This window comes from Megalobrama amblycephala, linkage group LG22, assembly GCF_018812025.1.
Source record: "Megalobrama amblycephala isolate DHTTF-2021 linkage group LG22, ASM1881202v1, whole genome shotgun sequence".
Classification (NCBI taxonomy): domain Eukaryota; kingdom Metazoa; phylum Chordata; class Actinopteri; order Cypriniformes; family Xenocyprididae; genus Megalobrama; species Megalobrama amblycephala.
In genome coordinates, this window is record NC_063065.1 from 33,419,695 (window position 1) to 33,445,003 (window position 25,309).

The following is a 25,309-nucleotide window of genomic DNA, read 5'->3' on the forward strand; positions in this document are numbered from 1 at the left end:
TAACATGCACAACCCCTTAATGGCACTAAATGTTGTGTAAATGAAAGCGTTGAAGTTTAATGCTGTCAGAAAATACTTTTAAAATGGCATTACTCTGAAAAAGCTGTTGCTCCATTAAGCAGCTTCGATGTAGTTAGCTACTTTTTGTTAACTTGTAGTGTAGCTAACTACAAAGCGTAGCTTCACTGCAGTTAAATCGAGTAGCTTGTAGCTTATCAAAGTAGATTCCTGAACAAAAAACAGCTTACAGCATAAATCTAGACATTCGGAATCTATAAAGCTTCAGCACAACACAGCAGCAGACTAACAAACACGCCGAGATCAAACGTACCTTTCTTGTTGGGTAAAAGAACTGAAAAACAAGAAGGTTTCTAAATTAAATCTGAGCATGGATAACAAGGCTGGCATTTACTTGTCCTTGAATTTACAGTTCATATGCCACTAATTGTGTTTGTATCCCTTTATAATGTCACTGGAACCACGAGACGTCTGATAGACCGGAGTCACAAAACATCTCACTAACAATTCCCTGAGAAACAAGGAGAATATCATAACATTAGCCTGGGTAGAAATATCGCCCACTGGGAAGAGCTGACAGTTAACAAAGCATCATCGCCCAGGGGTACCGTGTTAAATCAAACTATTATTGAAAGTTTTCTCTGAGGAGGGAATGTTTGGTCTGACTAAGTCAGGGCCATCTGTGCGCTCGCCTCCTGATTCGTTTGGATCAGACTGAAGCAATCCTGACCGTAGTTTCGTTTTAATTAACGTTCCCTTCCAGCATCCAGTCTTAAGGGGAGACTGTCCCACTCATCCTGTGAGTCAGAAGACGTGGAGTCTCTCTTACCGTCTGTTTGAGACTTGCTGAGGAAGATGGTGCTGGCGCGCGGGTGGTCTGAAGGATTGTACTCCATGTTGAGCTCTGAAGACAGAAAAGAGAAAGATGATTTGTTATTCAAGAGTGAGGCTCGAGTTATTGTTTGAGTATTACTAGAATAACCCCCCAAAAAACACACAAAAAAAAAAAAACTTAAAGGATTATGGGAAACATTTAGTCAGGCAAGCCACAGTATTGAGTGGTTGTAGTGTACACACAGCCTTGAAAATGGCTAAAAGAATTAGATGTAGCAAAATACTGACTTATTTATATACTATTATAGTATTTATTAATAATTTGAGTTAACTGAAAATGAAAAAAAATATATAAGCTTTCTTTTTTAGTGATTTTTATGTGCTTTATTTTTGTAAATATTTTTATTTCAGTTTTAAATTTTTAGTCATTTTAGTACTTCCCAACTTATTTTAAGTTAGTTGCCAAGGCAATGTTTCTAACTTTCATTTAAGTATTTTAAGTTTTTCATCTAATATTTATATTATAATTTACAGTTTTTTCAATTAACCAAGATGATTTTAATAGTTTTAGTTAAAGGTGCCCTAGATTCAAAATTTGAATTTACCTCGGCATAGTTGAATAACAAGAGTTCAGTACATGGAAAAGACATACACTGAGTTTCAAACTCCATTGCTTTCTCTTTCTTATGTAAATCTCATTTGTTTAAAAGACTTCCGGAAAACACGCGGATCTCAACATAACACCAACTGTTACGTAACAGTCGGGGTGTACGCCCCAATATTTGCATATGCCAGCCCATGTTCCCAACATTATGAAAGGCATTAGACAAGGGCAGCCAGTAACGTCTGGATCTGCACAGCTGAATCAACAGACTAGGTAAGCAAGAACAACAGCGAAAATGGCAGATGGAGCAATAATAACTGACATGATCCATGATAGCATGATATTTTTTGTGATATTTGTAAATTGTCTTTCTAAATGTTTCGTTAGCATGTTGCTAATGTACTGTTAAATGAGGTTAAAGTTACCATCGTTTCTTACTGAATTCACGGAGACAAGAGTCGTCGCTATTTTCATTTTTAAACACTTGCAGTCTGTATAATTCATAAACACAACTTCATTCTTTATAAATCTCTCCAACAGTGTAGCATTAGCCGTTAGCCACGGAGCACAGCCTCAAACTCATAGAGAATCAAATATAAACATCAAAATAAATACTTTACTCACATAATTCGAAGCATGCATACAGCATGCATGACAAACATCTTCTAAAGATCCATTTGAGGGTTATATTAGCTGTGTGAACTTTGTAAATGTGCTGTAATATAATCGAGAGCTCGTGTGGCAGGGAGCACGCGAATTAAAGGGGCGGCACGCTGAAAAAAATCAGTGCATAGTTAATGATGCCCCAAAATAGGCAGTTAAAAAAATTAATTTTTAAAAAAATCTATGGGGTATTTTGAGCTGAAACTTCACAGACACATTCAGGGGACACCTTAGACTTATATTACATCTTGTGAAAAAGCATTCTTGGGCACCTTTAACAACAATAACACTTGTTCAGAATGGAATACTAGCATTCTTCAGACTTTTATTATGTAATGGTATACATTATATACTATGTGTTGGCATGACACCCAATTAGCTTACATTTTTAAATCAGTTATATCAGAATTTAACATAACAGGAACAAAATTATTTTTAATGCATATTCCAGACAATATCATGCTATTCTTTGAAGCAGTTTGTGGTATATATACATATATACATATATATATATATATATATATATATATATATATATATATATATATATATATATATATATATATATATATATATATATATATATAAACATGGATTATGAATATGATTATCATTCCATACCATGAAATACTATAATATTATGAATATGGTTATCATTCAGTTCCATGAAATACTATAATAATATACAATTACTATACAAAACATATAATATATAGTAAAACTTGATACTGTCACTGTACCATAACACCACCATGTACTTTGTAGGAAAAGGATATTGTGTTTGACATTGTTCATTTGTCAAACTTGAAATGGAAAGTTCAGTGCACTGAATTGTGGGATACAATATCCTCTATATGCTCTGCTTGTAAACTGCATATTTTGGCAATTTTAATAGGTAACTTCTTGCCAAAAAAGTGAACACTGTGCACAGCATACATGATGCAAAGATAGTAACAATGTACAGTAGTATGTATGTTTTTTCCCTGCTATGCCATTATACCAACACTAGGGGGCAGAACTATGATTTTGGGAACCATGGACCATTTGTGCACCATAAGTGAATGAGAGACTACAACCTTTAATAATTTTTATTTAATTTTACTGTAACATATACTACAATATACATACTACATTTATTTTTTTACATTTATACTATAATAATATTTCTGAAATTTATTACAAAATATATTTTTATATTTTATTTTATTGTTATCTGCCATCAATTTCAGGCATCACCGAGACAGACGTGAAACTTCCTTTTTTATTATAACATTTATTTTCATTTTTATTATATTTGATATTATTATCTTTTTAATTAATTATATTAATTATAATGCATTTAATTTTGTTTTTAATTGTGACTTTTTTTTTTTTTTTAAAGAAACTTCCTTTCTGCTCATTTTCACACAGATTCCCACCCTGACTTTCAGAAGGATGCACACACACACACACACACACACACACACACACACACACACACAGACACACACACACTGTTCAGCAGCGACTAACACACACATGATGTCATCAGAGGAAAGTGCTGTGGCACACCCCGACCAGGAAACAAGGAACCCAGAGTTCATAGCCTGAAACCAAACCAGCCGACAATAAAGACATCACCATCATCACCTACAGCAGTGTTTGCGTTACAGTTGCAACATGCGCACTGGGATTTGCAAAACCGAAGATAATCGTGACAGAGAATAACCCGTTTCAGCGAAAGCCACGTGAGCGGTCCGCTGTATTGTGTTTTAAGTCTTTTGAAGCAGGGTTTTTTATGCGGAAGAGCCACTTGAATCTCAAAGGAGCCTCGACCGCGAGATGTATGAAACACTCTGAGGTGCAGAGGAAAGACTGATTAATAAAAGATGGGAGAGAACGGTGGATATGAATGAAAAAGAGAAGAGGAGACCAGAGAACTGCGAATGCGCTGCCGGTCTCAGAGAGGTTTATGGGTAGCTGGACACAAAAACTCTAATATTAAAGTGTTTTATGGAAACAAAAATGTGCATACTCATGGCAGAACATGTGGTAACAGAACATTTTTCAATGGGATTGAGTCATTTCCTCTTTTCCTGTGACCCACCCTCTGTATATTGTGAAGAGGGGCTGGAGCGTTCGGAGGGGGTCTGGTCTGAACACCCCATGACTTCCTCACACTCAGGAAAGAGCTTCTAACACACACTTACGAAACACACTAGAACATTTACAAATTTGTATGCAGAACATCTTTCAAGCATGTGCACAATTACATGTTTAGGGCCCTATAAAATGGGTTTTATTTATTTATTTTTTCCAATTTCCATTTTGTTTTATTAGACAGGTGAGCAGCTGTTTAATCAGAGAGAGCTTCTTCCATCATACAATATATTTTTAAGGGGTGGTTGATTATGATTTCACTTTTTTAACTTTAGTTAGTGTGTAATGTTGCTGTTTGAGCATAAACAACATCTGCAAAGTTACGACGCTCAAAGTTCAATGCAAAGAGATATTTTACAGAAATCGAAACAAAAGGCTGGTAAAGCTTCTTCCCTAGTTGGTGACATCACAAACCCCAAAATGTACATAACCCCGCCCCCGAGAACACGCAACAGAGTGGGTGAGGCCATGTTGGGCTACTTTAGAGAAGAGGAAGAGTTGTTGTAGTAAGGAGTTGTTGTCATGCCGTCATTTTACGCCGGACTGCTTCACAAATGAGGGCCAATTTAATGATGGATTTGCACAAAAGCTTAACACGACGACACATGCTAGTGGATGAGTTGAATCAACTCCACAGCAACTACATCAATTTATCCACTATCCATTCAGAAACGTCCAGTTTCATTCTAAAAGTTGTAACTTCTTCCTGAGTCTCTCAATCAGTGTCGACTCCGGTTTGAACAATGTAAGGATGAACACCGTTACTGACAATCCTCATTTTGGCTGCGTGAGATTCTCCAGCTTTGTTGTTGTTGAGCTGTTAAAGCTCCGCCCTCTTCTGGAAAGGGGACGGGAGCAGCAGCTCATTTGCATTTAAAGGGACACACACAAAAACGGCGTGTTTTTGCTCACACTCAAATAGGGTCAGATTTGACAAGCTATAATAAATGATCTGTGGGGTATATAGCTGAAACTTCACAGACATTCTGGAGACACCAGAGACTTATATTACATCTTGTGAAAGAGATATTATAGGTCCCCTTTAACTGCATGTCATTTAGCATCACAAGTTATGCCAGTTTTTATTAATATGACATTCTATTATCAATCTAAATTACTGCAAGTGCAACAAGTCTATTATACCAGCCACCAAGCAAACACACAGAACAACATTATAACATAACTTTCAGCACACTCAAATGTATTTAGTATGATTGTTTTAACCCTGTAAAACAGAGCTGCGTTACCCCACATACTTAACAAAAACAAGCATAATAAAAGCTCCACTGGACTCCTGTGGCTCTCAGCTCACCCTGCTTTATACCACAGTAACATTAATAAAACTTTAATACATTAACGCATCTATGAACATGATTTCTGGGGTCCATGGGATTGCTTTCCATCGGTTGTGGAGGTGAAGACGACAACTCCCATGATTCCACAAGCATTCACGGGGACATCAAGCTATGCCTTTGTTTTGAATAAGCACCATCTAGTGTCGAAAATTACAAATTGTGCCTTTAAATCTCAAAAAGTAAATTTCAGTTTTGTTTTGTTTTTTTGTTTTTTTTAAACTGTCATTTTCAATTAATTGGTTCAAAATAGTGATTCAATGTTTACAGGAGGTCCTATGTGGTATTTTACATTCTATAATTGTTTTATCAAAGACATTTAGGATATAAAAGGATCTAAGCCCATTGCTCACAATTATTCTTAGTCAGTACTGTAAATTATTTATCAATTAGGTCAATGAATGTTTCTGACCTGAATTACGGCTCTACCCCAGTTAACAGAACCAGCTGTGGCCTGTCTTGGGCACGGCTCATTGGCCAGTCAGATCCCAGCACAAGCTGGCATGATGCCCTGCGGTCTGCCTGGCATCAATGCCCACAGCTGTCAACATTTCCCCTGTAGTGACTGACAAATGTGCATGTACACACTCAAGAAAAACAAAGCCACATGAAGAGGATGCCAATGGCCACTCACTTGCATATGAGTTTCCACATATTTTTGAATCATTCTACTGTTCTACTAAGATGATTTGTTGCAGAATCAAGCAAGCTGCTTTGGTTTCCTTGTAAAAGAGCTTCCTGAACTCCAAACGACATGAGAACCTGATGCCAAACAAGCTTTTTGGAAACAATGTGCAGGGAAGGGGAAGAGATTTTTGAATAAAGTCGTTATTTTTTGTTTTGTTTTTGAGCACAAATTATTACCATCACTTCATAACATTAAGGTTGAACCACTGTAGTAACATGGACTATTTTAACAATGTTTTTACTACCTTTCTGGAGTCAGAAAGCTCTCGGATTTCATCAAAAAATATCTTAATTTGAGTTCTGAAGATTAACGAAGGTCTTACGGGTGTGGAACGACATGAGGGTGAGTAATAAATGACAGAAATTAAATTCTTGGGTGAACTAACCCTTTAAATAAATGTATATCATTTTTTTCCTAAGCATTTCCCACCACTCCATCACATTTTACATTTTGGATGTTGCTTGATATACTGGATATATATATATATATATATATATATATATATATATATATATATATATATATATATATGATGCACTTGATGCACTTATAAATGCACTTGCACTTGATACACTTATAAATCATATATTACTTAATAGACATTTAATATAGAAGTTAGAGATGCTCTTTTTCTCCTCCACGCAAGGGCCACAAAACATTCTCCCACTCATGCTTTAGGCCTGCTGTCATCTCTCAATCTCATTAGTCTTCCCAAGTTCATTCCTGTCACCCAGACAGATCGAAAGGCCACATTAAATCCCTGGATGGGAAGAACTGGGTTTTCATGGCTGATGTTGAAGCTCAAAAGATGAGAAATTTTTCTGAATTAATTCAGAACCTCTGCAGAGCATGTAAAGCCAAATCTGTTCAGCTCAGTGTGAGCAGTAGCGCTGCGGTGGGGATTTCACCTGATCATGCCCAAAATCCACTTTCTTAAGCAACGAAAAAAAGGAATTCATCCATTTTAATCGAAACTGAATCATAAAAGAGTGATTGTTTGATACAACCCCTTTAAAATGCTTTTGCTCAATGCCTAATTACTTTCTAAGATTCGTTGCAAAGGTTATTGATTCAATATTGTCTAATATCATGCAAACCAAGACTGATGATTTTGCATTATTAGGGTTGAAGTGCGTAGTGCTAAAAGTTGTAGAGACTTGAAACTTTGAGGGCTGGTACTCACACCGCCTCCAACACTACCAAGACTCAACCCGATTGGCCTGACGGGGGCGCTACAGTGGTCAAAAGTACAAAAGCGCTCATTACTCCTAAACCGTTATGCGTAGGTTCAAGTGTTTTTACCGTTGGAATCCTTTGCGAAATGTTTGGATTTTTTTTGAAAAACCTACTTTTGCGAACTATCCTTAGGTTTTTAGCCCGATCGGAACCAAACCATTCTCTGGAATGTGATTGTCAATAATTATAAAAAAAAAGTTGAAATTTCGATTCACGGTCACTAGGGGCTGCCAAATCGTTCCAAAATTGGTGGAGCAAACTTCGACTAAAATGGCTATAACTCATGAACAGAATGAGATATTTTCATCAAACTCAGCACACCTATATAAGAGCTCATTCTGTGGTTGCATGAAAAAGTATGCAGCAGTTGACCACTTGGTGGTGCTATAACAGCAAAAAAACATGAAAATGGCTATAACTACTTCATCGTTAGTCTGATTGACTTGCAATGTCTTCGTCCGCGGTGCCATACTTGTCTTATGAGGACACTGACGTATCTCAAAAAACATGTCCGTCATCGGCCAATGAAGTTTGAGTAGCTGTCAGACAAGGTTAACAGAGGCCGATCGGAACGAAACTATCGAACGAAAGAATCACACAATTTTTCACACACACCCAAAACATTCATACCACATGGTAGAACTCCTCATTCTGAGCAACTTTGCCTCTACGACCGCCTCTGTTCATCGAATCGTTCATTAAATATTGGAGATTATTTCAAATTATTTCATTTTTTCAACCTTGATAACTGTTAAAAAGCTTTAAAAACCATACTGTATATTTCCTATGGTAAATTTCCTGTATTGGCTGTAAATGGTCTTTTCCATCTATGATAGAGATACCTTTTGACGCATGTGCTTAAAGCACTTGAACCCCGATAATTGCTGCTCACAGCTATATTAATGATTGAAATCTTTCCAGAACTGGTCTCAGACAGCAAAATCATGGTCAAAACCAAAGCTTAAAGGCTCATTCACAGCAATAATGATAACCATAAAGTTTAAAAGAAAGAGACAGACTCTAATTCTAAGAGAATAGCCACACCACACAATGATAACAACAGAGTAATGATGATTAGAAACACTTTCAGAGCTATTTTCAGGTGATGAACGATAAAAACATTGACAGCCAATTAAAATCCACTTTAACTGGCATGCTGCAGTTATGGTGAATCTGAGTCAGCTTCATTTCTCACATCCTAAAGGACTGATATTAGGACCTACTACTGGTGCTGCACTGTGAAAGAAATCCATGCGGATTCATGAATGACATGGAGTTAATCCAGATTTACGCAGTGCATTACAACACAATGAAACAAAGGATCAGCTCTACAAATCCCATCTGATCTGTACAAGTCGACTGTCTTTTCTCTCATTTGGGGGGGGGGGGGGGTTGTGGTCCCTCCTGGTGAAAATCCCTCCCATTTTCACCAGGAGGGACATGGAATAATTTAAACAACTCTAAAAGTTCTTATTACAAAGCACAAAGTCACTCCAAAGGAAATTATTCTATATAATTGGTGTCACTGTTTCTAAACTCCCTGAAACGCCTCCATTGTAGTCTTGAGTTTTCGTCGGGGTACGAACACATCACAATATTCCCCATTTAAATAATTTCCAGCCAAGACACAGACAAAATAAAGGGACGGGGCCTGGTTGAGATGGTTAGGAGTGTGTTGAAACTCAAGGTTATTGTAAGAGGCGTGACATTTCCCAAACACACTTGAAGCAGTTGATCAATCACAACACACTGTTCCAGCCGACCAATCAGAGCACATTGTGCTTTTCCGAAGGAGGGGCTTCATAGAGACAGGAACTAAACAGAGCGTTACTGACAGACTGGGAAGAGAACTACCTATTCTAGTAGAGGCCAAAAATAAAATCAAGACTTTGAAAAAGGGCATAATAGGTCCTCTATAAAATGTGACCAGTCACGGAAAGTAGGGACACAAGTCGGTTCTGGGGCATTTTGAGTTATTCACAGATTCTGAAAGTGTAGTCTCCAAGCTTTCCAATGATGTGTAACACATGGAAATATTTGGAGAAGTTGTGGCCATTTGAAGGTAGGCACTCAAAAAAGCTCAAAGGGCAGAAAATGACCTAAAGATTTTGCAGTTCTCGCCTGTTCTCACCTGCTGGGAGTGACAAAAGGGCTCATTTACATCTCATTTAGATAAGCCATACCCCATGTAAAGCTGCATGGTTGCAAAGCAACGAAAGACGCAACGGGAAAAATCGGACCGCATACTATTAATAATAAAGGATAATGTGCATTGTAAATGTCAGTAATTTATCTTTTTTGACATTAGGACTTTTTGAACAGGATTCTGTGATAACCGTATAGTCCTGGTTTAGACCTCAGTTAGTGGTTAGACCTGGTTTGAATCAAAGGATTAAAAAAATCCTGTACATTAAACTCTTCAATAAATACTTTTACTTTTGACTTATAACGCACATTTTACGGCTACGGATACTTTATACTTTTACTTACGTAGGAATTTAATCTGATACATTTACTATTACATTAGTAAATCCTGGTTAAGAAGTAGTAACTGGCTAAAATTATTAGCGTCACATTCAATTCAAGAATAGTAAGGTTTACATGAGCTAAGTCATTCACACCAGTCAATTCAAGCAGTTGAAGCGTTATTCAAATTAACATGCTAACATTACCATCTAAAAGCCCATTATAGTAATGGGGGTTTTTGGCAAGTGATACGATGCTAACGATTAAAATGAAAACGACAGTCCTTAGCTAGCTAATAACAAAAGACACATGAGATAACGTGTAGCCTACGTGTTCTTCAGAATGAACACAAAACGACAAACTTTGATGTTTATGGAAACTCACCCCATAAGAAACAAAAGATCTCGTTGCCTCCAATGAAATAAGTTGTTCGGGCACACTTTCTCTTTGTCGGGGTCTTCTTTGTGGATGTAACCATCTCCGAAGTTTGCACTATGTGTCTGTTTGCCTCTAAATGTCCAATAATTCGCATGTCCTGCCACTCTTTTTCCGCAGCTAAAGAATCCAGCCGTATGTTGTACTTCAAAACATTTTCGGTGTAACGGCCACGGTTCAGCTCGTCTGCGATATTCTTTGCGGCGTCCATCTTCATTAAATTTTGATATCAGCTAGAGCCGGCCAGAGCGCTGCATAAATAAGTAGCCACGCTTCCCTTGGAGGGTGGCGGCAATAACAAAAGAAACAAAAGCCGGCGTATCCGATTCCAGTATGGAAATACAAACAGACAATGACACGCCCCTACTGCGAGATAGAATCCCAGAAAAACAAGCTGATTTCAACCTCAAAATGTACGCTTTAAATAAACCAATACTGCTACCTAAAACACGGAAATGCTTCTTCATGATCTCAACTAACAGATTCTGCAAAAAACGAAAATCACCAATTTTGAAAAAAAAAAAACCGCTACTTTCTCAGTTTGCTCAATAGTTGTGCTGCCGACTTGTGTCCCTGGTTTCCGTGACAGGTCACAAATGTAAAGAGGCAATAATTTTAACTCAACATTTATCTAGATAATGAGATAAATCAATTCATTTTCAAAGGCAATATACAATCAAAAGGTATTTAAAATGTGTATATACTTCCACAATCAATAGAACAACAAGAGGAAAATATAGTAATAAATGATCAAGACGATGGGACAATAAATCCTCTAGTGTGTGTACAGCTGGTGACAGAGGCGAGATAACAGGACGGTTTCTGGGCATCATGCCTACGGTACGCAAACACAAACACACACAAAAACATACAAACATATACACACACACAAAGCCCTCAGTGGAAAGTGCCACCTGGACGTCATACGCAATTACCAAACACTGACCCAGAGCCACATGACAAGACTAAAAAAGTCCATTTGTCACATGAGCTACTCAAGGAAGTTTTGAAACATGTACTTCCTTTTTTCATGAAGAATTAGGCGTGGGTTAAGAAGCGTAAGAAATTAGACCTACACACAAGAGCGTTTAAGGACAAAAACCTGACAAATGTCTTGAAATACAACATGAGAACAGTGTCTTGGGGTGTGCTAACAGTAGTATAAGCGGAATAATTGACCGCATTACCACCTCGCGTGTACCTTATTTTCTAATAATTCAACGGCCCATAATTAATTATTCCTTACATATTAATAATCTTATTTTAAATACCATTACTCAAATGCAAATATTTAATATTAACATACATTATTCATATTAGTACTTTAAAACACAAAATGCAGAGCATGTACATTTTTGCAAACAATTTTGATTTGGTTTTTAAAATTGAGTCACTTTTTTGAAGTCCAGTTAGCTGCACTTTAAAGTCTCAAGGGTGTGAGATTTCTGAGCAGACAGCATCTGAGAGCACATGCAGCATAATGGAGGTGTTCAGGCTTCAGTGAGCTCTGTGCTGATGCTGAGAGACTGAACACTGAACTCACTGAACTCTCACAAGACACCAGCCTGCTTTTCTTTCATCACACTGGGAGGATGCAAATCTTGATGTTCACTAATAGAGCCTGAAAGAGCTGTGCCAGCCAGACTATTCCTCTCTCAGCTCAACATAAAACTCCATTTTAGTGGGATTGCTAAGGCAAGCATCACTACTAATATGCTCATCATTGGTGCCAATGTTATTTTAGTATTATGTAGGCTTCTATTATAGTATTTATTAATATTTTAAATAATCTTTTTTTTATATTTTCATTTTAGTCTAAGTAATTCTCTTACATGCTTTTGTCATTTGTATTTAGTTTTTGTTTTAATAAAAATATTCAAATATTTACTTCAATTGTAGTTTTAGTAATTTGAATGTACTTCATCTTATTTCAGTTAATTTCGGATTAATTTGATTAATTCATCCATTTTATATTCATACTTATTTCAGCTTAATTTCACTTCATTAAAACAATATTACAATTACAATTTAGTTACAATTACAGCTCTGGATTATGCTACAGACATGGATGATGCCTTAAATACTGACGGATATTAAAGGGGTCCATGATTATGATTTCACTTCTTTTTTTTTTTTTTTTTTTTTTTAAACTTTAGTTAGTGTCTAATGTTGCCGTTTGATCATAAACAACATCTGCAAAGTTACGACACAAAGTTCAATACAAAGGGAGATATTTTCTTTTACAGAAATCGCTTTTTAAGGACTACAAAAAAAGGCTGGTAGGGACTACAAACGAGCTTCTTCCTGGATTAGTGACATCACAAACCCCAAAATTTACATAAACCCCGCCCTCGAGAACACACAACAAAGGGGGTGAGGCCATGTTGGGCTGCATTAGAGAAGAGAAAGAGTTGTTGTAGTCGAGTGTTGTTGTCATGCCGTCATTTTACACACATGCTAGTTGATGAGTTGAATCAACTCCACAGCAACTACATCAATTTATCCACTAACCATTCAGAAACGTCCAGTTTCATTCTAAAAGTTGTAACTTCTTCCTGAGTCTCTCCATCAGTGTCGACTCCGGTTTGAACAATGTAAGGCTGAACACCGTTACTGACAATCCTCATTTTGGCTGAGTGAGATTCTCCAGCTTTGTTGTTGTTGAGCTGTTAAAGCTCCGCCCTCTTCTGGAAAGCGGGCCGGGAGCAGCAGCTCATTTGCATTTAAAGGGACACACACAAAAATGGCGTGTTTTTGCTCACACCCAAATAGGGGCAAATTTGACAAGCTATAATAAATGATCTGTGGGGTATTTTGAACTGAAACTTCATAGACATTCTGGAGACACCAGAGACTTATATTACATCTTGTGAAAAGGGGCATAACAGGTCCCCTTTAAGAAGAGGCATGCTATACAGACTTTGCAATAACTTGCAGCTGGCACATGATAAAATTGTAAAAAATAAATAAATAAATAGCTGAATGTATGAAAATGCATGAAATATGATAACTGGACTCCACTTCATTGAATTAGGTCATGTAGAATACTACTGTTGAATACAGTTACTATTGTAAAATATTCATACACATTCAAATATTTAAGTATTTTGAGACTGTAGGGAGACTGACTATTACATTCACAGTGCTTCATGGGAGTGGGTGGAGCTAAGCGAGATATTGTTTTCACCACAAATTCCACTGTTAAACACTATTATTTTAAAACTAAGTTGAAATAATGCAAGCTGATGGCGTAAAAAGAAGCAAATACTATTGATTAACAACCTCATAGCTCACAGTAAGGCTGCTTTGAAGGTTTATACGTTATTGTTAAAAATCTATTTCCCCATGGAGAAAATGAAAGGAGTTTTCATTTCTGAAACTCGACTGTTGCACTCCACAACTTCAAATTTTAACTTTTTTTCTTGCCCTCTTTTTCTCCTGGCTGGAACTCATAGGAAAAAACTTGATTTGCTTCTCAGCCCCTGAAACGACGAGGGCAGTTAATGAAACTAAATGAGATGTTCCTGAAACATAGCATAGAGTAAATGAAGCCCATCATAAACATCAACAAACCAGAATCATCTCCATCATCGCAGTTCAAGGTGAAGTGTGTATTTCTACACAACAAGAGGCACAGAATGAAAATTGCAATCTGTTCATTTGAATGGCCTGATTGAACTTGAAATTGACAACACTGGCACAAATGGCGTGGATTTGGAGAGACTTTCCTTTTTAATAGGTTAAGTTTTAGTTAACAACAACGGTCCTCAACAGGCTGAAATGGATGCACACAAACACACAGGGTGGTCACTCAGCACAACAGAGCAACAACATCCTCAGATGACAGGAAGTGACATAAGAGCCGAGACCGACTGCGTTTCCCACTGTAACCCTGCACTGAACCTCAACACAAACAATCCTTTCAGTGTATGTCTGCAAGGACCGCAAACATCAATAAATCAAAAGTGATAACAAATATGTTAGATTGTGTCTGCATCTTCAATCAGCCCATGTGCCCCAAGTCTAATGGGACAGACAGTTGGATGGTGATGGTATTTCTGTTTGATTCATTATCTGGTGCAAATGAGCCATCTGCGACCTGCCACATGCCCCGATCACGCTTCCTGTGAGCGCAATTCCTGTCAGGAGACGACATCATATCCTCTCTTTGGACATAATTTTTCAGTGGTCGCTGAAAGCTGTTGTTTTGTAAACAATAAAAATTAAAAAAAAAAAAAAAAAACATTGCTCAATTGTGTGCACAATGGATTATTTGGGAACTCCTAAATTGAAGGAAGGCAGTACAACAGACTGGGACAAAAATCCATCCATTCTAGCTTTGCAGATGGCAAGGAAAGAGGGATTTAAAAGTCAGATAATCATTAAAACGTTATTTCATCCCAAAAAGAAGTTCTGTCATTATCTATTTTTTACCATTATGTTGTTGCAAACTGAATGACAGTCTTTGTTCTTCGTAACACAAAAGAAGAAGTTTTGTTCACCATATCCAAAATAGCCCAAATGCCCATGCAGTTTTCTGTTGTTCAACATGGCAAATTTCGCATTCAAATTTGAACCAGCTGCGAAATCTCTGTGGGAAATCTTTCACCCTCACATGAAATTCCCATTCACGTGGATTCCTATTGAAAGTACTGAATTCGCAGAACAACAGTAAATGTTTTACTAATTCCCACAAATTTTGTGCTCACACCCAAAGTGTGGGCACACAAATCCACCTCTTAGTACTAAATTTAGTTCTTTTTCGCTGCTTATTGCATATAAACAGTCAAATACACACAAAATAATGTCAAAATGCCGGTCTTGGTGAGTATTCATGTAAACAGTCAGTTGTTTTTTTAAGTGAACATAAACAGTTGAGAAAGAAAACGCATGTGTAACAGTATAATATATCTGTGCGTCGGGTCTTAAAGTGACAGCAGCCTAATAAACCTGCTGCCAAATTATGAGACAATATTAAAAATATCTATATGGCAGTTTTTCCCCATGGTATCAATGTCAAAATTGTGGCCAGTGAAAATACTGAGTGACTAATAATTTTGGAAAACCACAAGCCACAGTGGCTGGTAAGCAAAAAAGTTAATGTCAAGCCCTAAATACTATAATAATATACACTATATTGGCAAAAGTATTGGGACACTCCTCCAAATCATTGAATTGAGGTGTTCCAATCACTTCCATGGCCACAGGTGTAAAAAAAAAAATCAAGCACCTAGGCATACAGACTGCTTCTACAAACATTTGTGAAAGAATGGGTTGCTCTCAGGAGCTCAGTGAATTCAAGCATGGTACCGTGATAGGTTGTCACCTGTGCAATAAGTGCATTTGTGAAATTTCCTCACTACTAAATATTCCACGGTCAACTGTTAGTGGTATCATAATAAAGTGTAAGCAATTGGGAACAACAAAAACTCAGCCACAAAGTGGTAGGCCATGTAAAAATGACAGAGCGGGGTCAGCGCATGCTGAGGCGCACAGTTCGCAGAAGTCGCCAGCTTTCTGCAGAGTCAATAGCTACAGACCTCCAAACTTCATGTGGCCTTCAGATTAGCTCAAGAACAGTGCGTAGAGAGCTTCATGGAATGGGTTTCCATGGCCGAGCAGCTGCATCCAAGCCTTACATCACCAAGTGCAATGCAAAGCGTCGGATGCAGTGGTGTAAAGCACACCACCACTGGACTCTAGAGCAGTGGAGACGTGTTCTCTGGAGTGACCAATCACGCTTCTCTGTCTGGCAGTCCGATGGACGAGTCTGGGTCCCACAAACACACTCCTAAACCTTGTGGAAAGCCTTCCCAGAAGAGTTGAGGCTGTTATAGCAACAAAGGGTGGGCCAACTCCATATCAAACCCTACGGATAATGGGCCCTATAATACACCCGGCGCAATGCGACGCAAGGCGCAGCGCAAGTGTGTTTGCTAGTTTGCGTCCGGCGCTGTTCGCATTTTCCCGTTCAGCGCCACGTCCTTAAATTAGTAAATGCATTTGCGCCAGTTAGTGCGCCCATGGGTGTGCTGGTCTAAAAAAAGAGGTGTGTTCAGGCGCATTGCTGGTGCACTGCTATTTTAAGGAGCTGAAAATAGACTGCGCCATAGACCAACTCAAACCTGGTCTAAAGTCTAAAGTCAATGGCGCAATATTTTTTTGTTAGAGCGCGTTGGTAGAAACTGCGCCTCTGGGCGTGTCCACAGTGCGCGCTGACTTTGCTTATTACACACAGGGATGCGCATCACACAAACATGCTTTAACTTCGCGCACGAGCAGATTGGTTTCTTCGCTTGAAAAGCGTTCAGCTTCTCCGCCAACAAATTCCGCCATGTAAATAGCAATCCGCCATGGCGCGAGCGCATCTCGCTCTTACAGGGAATGGGAGATGACACTCTGATTGGTTTATTGAACGTTACACCGATTACTCATTAAGAGAATAGGGACAACCCATTTCAAAAATGCGCCCCGCCGCACGGACCGTTTTTCCGTCGTTAAAATAGCAAAAGTGGATTTGGACACGCCCTGAGTACACCTGCGCCGTGCGCTTTACACTTTGCGTTTAGATCGTTAAAATAGGGCCGTAAGAATGGGATGTCATTAAAGTTCATGTGCACGTAAAGGCAGGCGTCCCAAAACTTTTGGCAATATAGTGTATAAATAATTCTAAAATTCATTGTATGCTTTCATTGTATGGAAAAGAGCAGCTTGAACATTCTGCTGAACATCTTTTGTGTTCCACAGAAGAAAGAAAAATTATACAGGTTTGGAACCTGAGGGAAAGTAAATGATGACAAGAATTGCCATTTTGGTCAAATATTTCTTGAATAAAAATAAAGAAGAGAGCAGGGGAGCATGTGGTTGCATCAGGATACAAACCACAAACACATTCTCGGCTTCCCTGCAGAATGGCCAACACCCTCGTCATCTCCTGTAAGCTTTACAAAAAGGGTAAAATACATCAAAAGATCACACTGTGAACGTGCTGACGCACTGCAGTCATTAGCGAGGAAGGAAAGTCAATTGTGTTTCCAACACTAGCTAGAGAGAGACTCTGCTTCATTCAAACGGCTCTTCTACATAAACTTTATAGTCTATAATTTCACAAGATTCTCTCACAAACAGTCCATTGAAACATTTATTGGAAATCCAAAGTTATCATCATTCTTTTGAAATTAGATTTTCATGAGCTATAATGAAACACGGATAACAACCTCATCAAGAAAATATGTGACACATCCTGACAGTAGGCACATGGATATGGATGATGAAACAGCAGTGTGTGTGTTTTGAGTGTTCGGCAGGGTGGAGAGCAGTAATTAGCCTGTGTTAATACTTTGTTCTGTCTTGTTCGTTGCGTCCTCGCCTGTCGCCGGGGCAGCAGCACCATGGAAACGCCAGATAAAGGACAGCGGACTCTTTCTTTATGGATCAGCCAGCAGCACTGCCTCTATGAGAACACACGTACTGTACTTGGTCATTTTATGCATCTTGACTGATTGGATTGCTGTCTGATTCCATTAACATTCGATTTACACTTGGCCACATAAATGTGTACAATATTTAAGATTCTGCACTATTTCTAAGTCATTATCATAGAAATAGTTGGCCCTATGTATCACCTGTATTTCAAGCCAGGGTTGTCAGGTTCACATTTTTTTTTTTCCCTACATCAAACATTATTTGTAGCGTGCGTCCTATCCAATAATCACAAAGAGCTTTCTGCTTTGTTGCTTCTGATAAGAAACTAAATCGCAGGTTTCAAATCTGTACATTTTTACACAAAATTCAACCAATAAATGGTGTTTTTACGCTCTTAAATGTGATGTGACAGATCACTGTAGTGCCTCAGTTCAATAAAAAAAGCTTGTGAACAATTTCACTTAACATTGCATTTACCTCAGGAAAGTTATCCAATGATCACGGTTCGTTTGTTAGCTAAAAATATATATATATATACAGTACAGTCCAAAAGTTTGGAACCACTAAGATTTTTAATGTTTTTAAAAGAAGTTTTGTCTGCTCACCAAGGCTACATATTTATTTAATTAAAAATACAGTAAAAAACAGTAATATTGTGAAATATTATTACAATTTAAAATAACTGTGTACTATTTAAATATATTTGACAAAGTAATTTATTCCTGTGATGCAAAGCTGAATTTTCAGCATCATTACTCCAGTCTTCAGTGTCACATGATCCTTCAGAAATCATTCTAATATGCTGATTTGCTGCTCAATAAACATTTATGATCATTTTCAATGTTGAAAACAGTTGTGTACTTTTTTTCAGGATTCCTTGATGAATAGAAAGTTCAAAAGAACAGCATTTATCTGAAATACAAAGCTTCTGTAGCATTTTACACTACCGTTCAAAAGTTTGGGGTCAGTAAGAATTTTTATTTTTATTTTTTTGAAAAGAAATTAAAGAAATTAATACTTTTATTCAGCAAGGATGCATTAAATCAATCAATCAAAAGTGGCAGTAAAGACATTTATAATGTTACAAAAGATTAGATTTCAGATAAACACTGTTCTTTTGAACTTTCTATTCATCAAATAATCCTGAAAAAAAATATTGTACACAAATATTTTGTACAATTGTACACATTAAATGTTTATTGAGCAGCAAATCAGCATATTAGAATGATTTCTGAAGGATCATGTGACACTGAAGACTGGAGTAATGATGCTGAAAATTCAGCTTTGCATCACAGGAATAAATTACTTTGTCAAATATATTCAAATAGAAAACAGTTATTTTAAATTGTAATGATATTTCACAATATTACTGTTTTTTACTGTATTTTTAATTAAATAAATGTAGCCTTGGTGAGCAGACGAAACTTCTTTTAAAAACATTAAAAATCTTAGTGGTTCCAAACTTTTGGACTGTACTGTATGTTTGAATAAATTTGTCATGAAGATAGGGCTGCAACAAACAATTATTTTGATAATCAATTAAAGGTGCCCTAGAATCAAAAATTGAATTTACCTCGGCATAGTTGAATAACAAGAGTTCAGTACATGGAAAAGACATACATTGAGTTTCAAACTCAATTGCTTCCTCCTTCTTATGTAAATTTTTGTTTAAAAGATCTCCGAAGAACAGGCGAATCTCAACATAACATTAGCTGTGTGAACTTTGTAAATGCATTGTATTATAGTCGAGAGCTTGGGGGGCAGGGAGCGTGCGATTTAAAGGGGCCGCAGCCTGAATCGGTGCATAGTTAATGATGCCCCAAATAGGCAGTTCAAATAATTTTAAAAAAAAATCTATGGGGTATTTTGAGCTGAGACTTCACAGACACATTCAGGGGACACCTTAGACTTATATTACATCTTGTAAAAACTGGTTCTAGGGCACTTTTAATCTAATGATTGTTAGAGAGATTATTTGGCTAACTATCGATTAAAGTAGGCTATGATCAATTATTCAGCTTATGCAATTAGTTCAAATATCAAGTCATATCATTTCAGCTTTTGAAAATATCTAATGAATTTTAGCCAACTGTCATCAATATTCCAACTGCTACAATGACTGGTCCTGTGTTTTTATTAACACTGCACTGGGAATTGACACAAATTTCATGAGTTGATTCCAATATAGATTCAATTCAACTCAATATTGATTCATTTGGATATATATCCGGTACAGTACATATACATTTTATCAAGGAAAAAAATCTCAGTGGGAGATGGGAGAGATTTTTTTTCCTTAAGAAAAATCAAACTATCGGTATCAGCAGATATCATTCTGAATGATCGGCTACCATTATCGAGGGAGATTTGATTTTTATCATGAAATCCAAATAGGTAGGGAGCAAAATTATTGGTTATTGTATTGTAATGATTATATGAGCAGAAAAGCACTTCAGATGCAGAGAAAGTAGTTTCCTTTTATAAAACATTACTGAAAGAATCATTGAATTGAATGAATGAATGAATGAAAGACAGAACAATGTTTTTTAACTCAAACTGCACCTAAATAAATAGATAAATAAAGTATTTGAAATAGACTCCTAAACATGACAACAGACCTACAATTCTTTAAATAAATAAACCTATACACATGAAATGACTAAATCTAATCAGTTCACCCTTAAAAACATAATTTCCCTCTCTGAAATATCAATACTACTCATGTGCTTGGAAATGTAGGCCTAAGGGTTGTTTAAACAGATTCTGAAAATCTATGCTAGCTGCTCTACAAGCTCCACGACCGTTCTCAGCTAAAATTAGCTGAAGATCAGGGTAACTTAGCCGTCAAAGAACAGAAATCAATACAGTCTCACAGACTTCCAACTAAACACCATGAAAAAGGCACTCATAAATCAGCACCGCTCATATCAGAGAGCTTCCTGTGTGTGATGTAAGTAAGCTGTCCAAACACTGTCCGCGTGTGCCAGCGCAGTGAGGCAGCTGTGAGTCGTGTTAATGTGTGGGCAGAAAACAGGCCAGCGGCACCTGCTGAGGGCATTAGAGCCCAGATCAGAATCTGTGCAGTGCTGAAGTGTTAACAGGTGCCTGATCACAACACAAGCTCAGTCGAGCTTCACACATATGCTGAGTGTGTGTGTGAATGTCTGTGTGTGTGTGTGTGTGTGTGTGTGTTTGTGTGCGTGCCAACGAAAAAGGGAGAGTAGGACACATTTCGTAACTAATAAGACCATTTTGTAATATTAAATAAGCAGTAGAATGCTCAGCATAATACAGTATAATTAATATCAACAAATGAATCATTTGAAATAAAGTATAGCTGCGAGCAGCAATTATCGGGGTTCAAGTGCTTTAAGGCCTTTAAGCACATGCGCAAAAAGGTATTATGTTTTATTTAGCAAGCCTGTAACTCGATCATAGATGGAAAAGACCATTTACAGCCAATACAAGCAATTTACCATAGGAAATATATGTTTAAGCTTTTTAACAGGTATCGAGGTTGAGCCAAAATCCTAGGACTAGTTTGCTAAAGTTGTTTTTTGAAATAATCTCCAATATTTAACGAATGATTCGATGGTTAGAGGTGGTCCTAGAGGCAAAGCTGCTCAGAATGAGGAGTTCTACCATGTGGTATGAATGTCGTGGGCATGTGCGAAAAATCACGCGATACACAATCCTCTACGTACGTGAAAAACGTGAAGGCGCCCCCCGGTGGCCGATTTCTTTCAAATTTGTGAGTCAAATAGACTCAGCGAGTTACGTTCCGATCAGCCTCCAATCATCTTGTCTGATAGCTGCTCAAACTTCATTGGCCGATGGCGGACATGTTTTTTTTAACATTAAAGGTGCCCTAGAATTAAAAATTGAATTTATCTTGGCATAGTTGAATAACAAGAGTTCAGTACATGGAAATGACATACAGTGAGTCTCAAACACCGTTGTTTCCTCCTTCTTATATAAATATCATTTGTTTAAAAGACCTCCGAAGAACAGGCGAATCTCAACATAACACAGACTGTTACGTAACAGTCTGGATCATTAATATGTACGCCCCCAATATTTGCATATGCCAGCTCATGTTCAAGCATTAGACAAGGGCAGCCAGTATTAACGTCTGGATGAGCACAGCTGAATCATCAGACTAGGTAAGCAAGCAAGAACAATAGCGAAAAATGGCAGATGGAGCAATAATAACTGACATGATCATGATATCATGATATTTTTAGTGATATTTGTAAATTGTCTTTCTAAATGTTTCATTAGCATGTTGCTAATGTACTGTTAAATGTGGTTAAAGTTACCATCGTTTATTACTGTATTCACAGAGACAAGACTGGCGTTATTTTCCTTTTTTAAACCCTTGCAGTCTGTATAATTCATAAACACAACTTCATTCTTTATAAATCTCTCCAACAGTGTGTAATGTTAGCTTTAGCCACGGAGCACTATAAAACTCATTCAGAATCAAATGTAAACATCCTAATAAATACCATACTTACGCAATTAGACGTGTTGCATGACGAACACTTTGTAAAGATCCATTTTGAGGGTTATATTAGCTGTGTGAACTTTGTTTATGCTGTTTAAGGCAAGCGCAAGCTCCGTGGGCGGGGAGTGTGAGCATTTAAAGGGGCCGCAGTCTAAATCGGCGCATATTTAATGATGCCCCAAAATAGGCAGTTAAAAAAAAAATATTAAAAAAAAAAATCTATGGGGTATTTTGAGCTGAAACTTCAGAGACACATTCAGGGGACACCTTAGACTTATATTACATCTTTTAAAAAGACGTTCTACGGCACCTTTAATGTCCTCATAGACAATCATGGCACCTCAGACAAAGATACTGCATGCCAATTTTCATTCAACTGACTAACGATGAAGTAGTTATAGCCGTTTTCAGGTTTTTTTCATGGTATAGCGCCACTAAGTGGCCAGTTGCTGTGTACTTTTTCACGAGACCACGGAATGAGCTCTTACGTAGCTGTGCTGAGTTTGGTGAAAATATCTCATTCTTTTCATGAGTTATAGCCATTTTAATAAAAGTGGCTCCACCCACATCGAATGTTTTGGTGGCCCTTAGGGACCGTGAATCTAAATTTCAACTTTTTTTTGTTGTTAATTATTGACAATCAGACTCCGGAAAATCTTGCTGCACTGGTTTGGTTCCGATCGGGCCAAAAACCTAGGACTAGTTCGCAGAAGTAGGTTCTTTCAAAAAATCCAAAATACCCGAAAATTTCGCCAGGCCGATCGGGGCGAGCCTTGGTGACGTCGTAGGCGGTGTGAGTACCAGCCCTCAAAGTTTCAAGTCTCTACGACTTACGGATTGGTCTGCCCAATCATTTTTAGAGGTGAATGCTGATCCTTGGAAAATGTAACAATTACAACAGTGATTCAGCGCTACGCACTTGAACCCCTAATAAAATTTAAATATAATGGCTGATCAGGAAACAACACAGGCCAGATTGGAACCTGCTTTTCCCACTTGACCACCATTGTGTTCACTAACAGCTACACCACATCTTCAACACTAAAAACATCCAAGTGATGTGACTGAGTATTAGATAACTAGAATATAGCACATTTCCAAATGACTGACTAGACAGTAAAAACATGGTGTATTATGCGATCAGGCATTAAGAAACTTGCACTGATAAGGTTACTATGTAATTTTAGTGAAGTAGTGTCAGCTGACAGTAACCATGTGTAATCTGTGAGATCTTGACTGAATCCTGGAGGCTTTATTTTCAGTAACTTGAGGAATTGTTTTCCTATTGCAGTGTGTGTGTGTGTGTGTGTGTGTGTGTGTGTGTGTGTGTGTGTGTGTGTGTGTGTGTGTGTGTGTGTGTGTGTGTGTGTGTGTGTGTATGTATGTGTGTCATGCTGTTAAGGAAGCAGTTCTTACTGTGATGCCATCTGTGCCAGCGCCACCCTGTCTTCCTGACATTTAAACTCGGCAACACAATACGCACACTATACACATTACACACTAACACATTCAAGAGTAGAGCTGTGTTAATAGCACGATATGTCTACAGAATTAACAAAATCAGAATTACAATTGCCACAGTGGAAGATGACATATGACAAAGTGACAAAATATCTGCAATGTAATAAATATAGCATACTTATTGTTGCCCTTATTTCATCTTTTCAAATTGCTCTTTCATGTTTATTTGAACCAACTATTATTTTTCTAATTAAATATAATTATATTTAATGCTGATCTCAATTCAGGTCAGAGGTGCTCCAAACATGTTCAGTAGCCACACCCCCTTTATACATATTAATGAGGGTTTCCCTTTCATGTGCCATCTCCTCACCCAACAACACCGAGCAGCTGCACTGATGCCATGGGAATAAATCCTTCTCTCCTAAAAACACTAATCATCTGAGAATACCAGGTTGCTCCTGTGTGGCACAGACTCAGAAAAATGTATTCTATTTCTTTAAAGACAGGGTAGGTAAGAAATTTTGTTCCAAATTTGTTTAAACTTTCTATATATATACATGCATAATTAAAATGTAAGAACTCTGATAAAAAGAGTATAAAAATCGAGTGACTCTAGACCGTTTAATCTGTATTAAACACAGCTCATTATTTCCATCCGGGACGAAACATAGGATTGGCTTAGGCGGCTGTCACTCTCTCGCAACCATGGCAACCACCCTTTTGCCACACATGACCTGCCCACTTGCGCGCGCACGTTTGATTTGGGGAATTCACGAGGCATGGATCCTAGGCCAAAACAATGGCAGAGAAACAGCAAGCAAAATTCACAGTACCGGCCTATGCAGTTAGTGAAGGCAAACCAGGCAAAAAAGGAAGACAGTAACAGTACAAGAAAAGGCAATGAACAAAAAGTCTTTGGAAAAACAAAGAAATAAAACACGAGTTAATATCGGCGTGGCTCTCCAGCGATGGCGAGAACTGAGGGAACTCAAGGGGCTGAAAAGTGACTCCTTGATGGCTTTATTTCTGCTGGACAGGTAAATCTTTCTTTTTGTATTTTGATCATACATATTTTTTGTTTATTTTTTCATGAAGCATGTGTCATTAGCACACGTAGCTGCGTAATATAGCTAACATAACATTACTTAGCGAGCCGTAGTAGAGACGATAAATAATCTATAGGCCTAGCTCAAGATGATAGCTATAGTGTGAATTGTGCATAATTTTGCTTTAGATAACTAAATACATGTTTAACAGATAGTAGGCCTAACGTTACTCCGCATCTAGGAACTTTTCTTAGAACTATATCTACCCTCTGTCTAACTCTTTACCATGTTCACCTGTAAGTTTACCTGCACGTTTTTTTTCGCCTTTGTTTTGTTTTTATATTCTCTACCTATGTTTACTGATGTCTTTATCTTGTATCTGTGTGTCGTACACACTTGTTGTATGTGTGTGTTATTATTTTGTGTCTGCAA

At 37.6% G+C, this 25,309-nt stretch overlaps 1 protein-coding gene across 4 annotated transcripts in view; it reads right to left on the bottom strand.

Annotated features, from left to right (window-relative positions):
* The window catches only part of ccny (cyclin Y), a 70,183-nt gene that overhangs the window by 25,239 nt on the left and 19,635 nt on the right, over positions 1 to 25,309 (bottom strand). For 2 of the 4 annotated variants that reach the window (XM_048174279.1, XM_048174281.1), the window contains exons 2-3: positions 848 to 922; positions 332 to 352 (exon numbers count right to left, since the gene is read on the bottom strand). In XM_048174279.1, the coding sequence (XP_048030236.1) occupies positions 332 to 352; positions 848 to 922 (96 nt within the window). The remainder of the gene's footprint in view (positions 1 to 331; positions 353 to 847; positions 923 to 25,309) is intronic. The other 2 variants (XM_048174280.1, XM_048174282.1) reach the window with 1 other exon arrangement.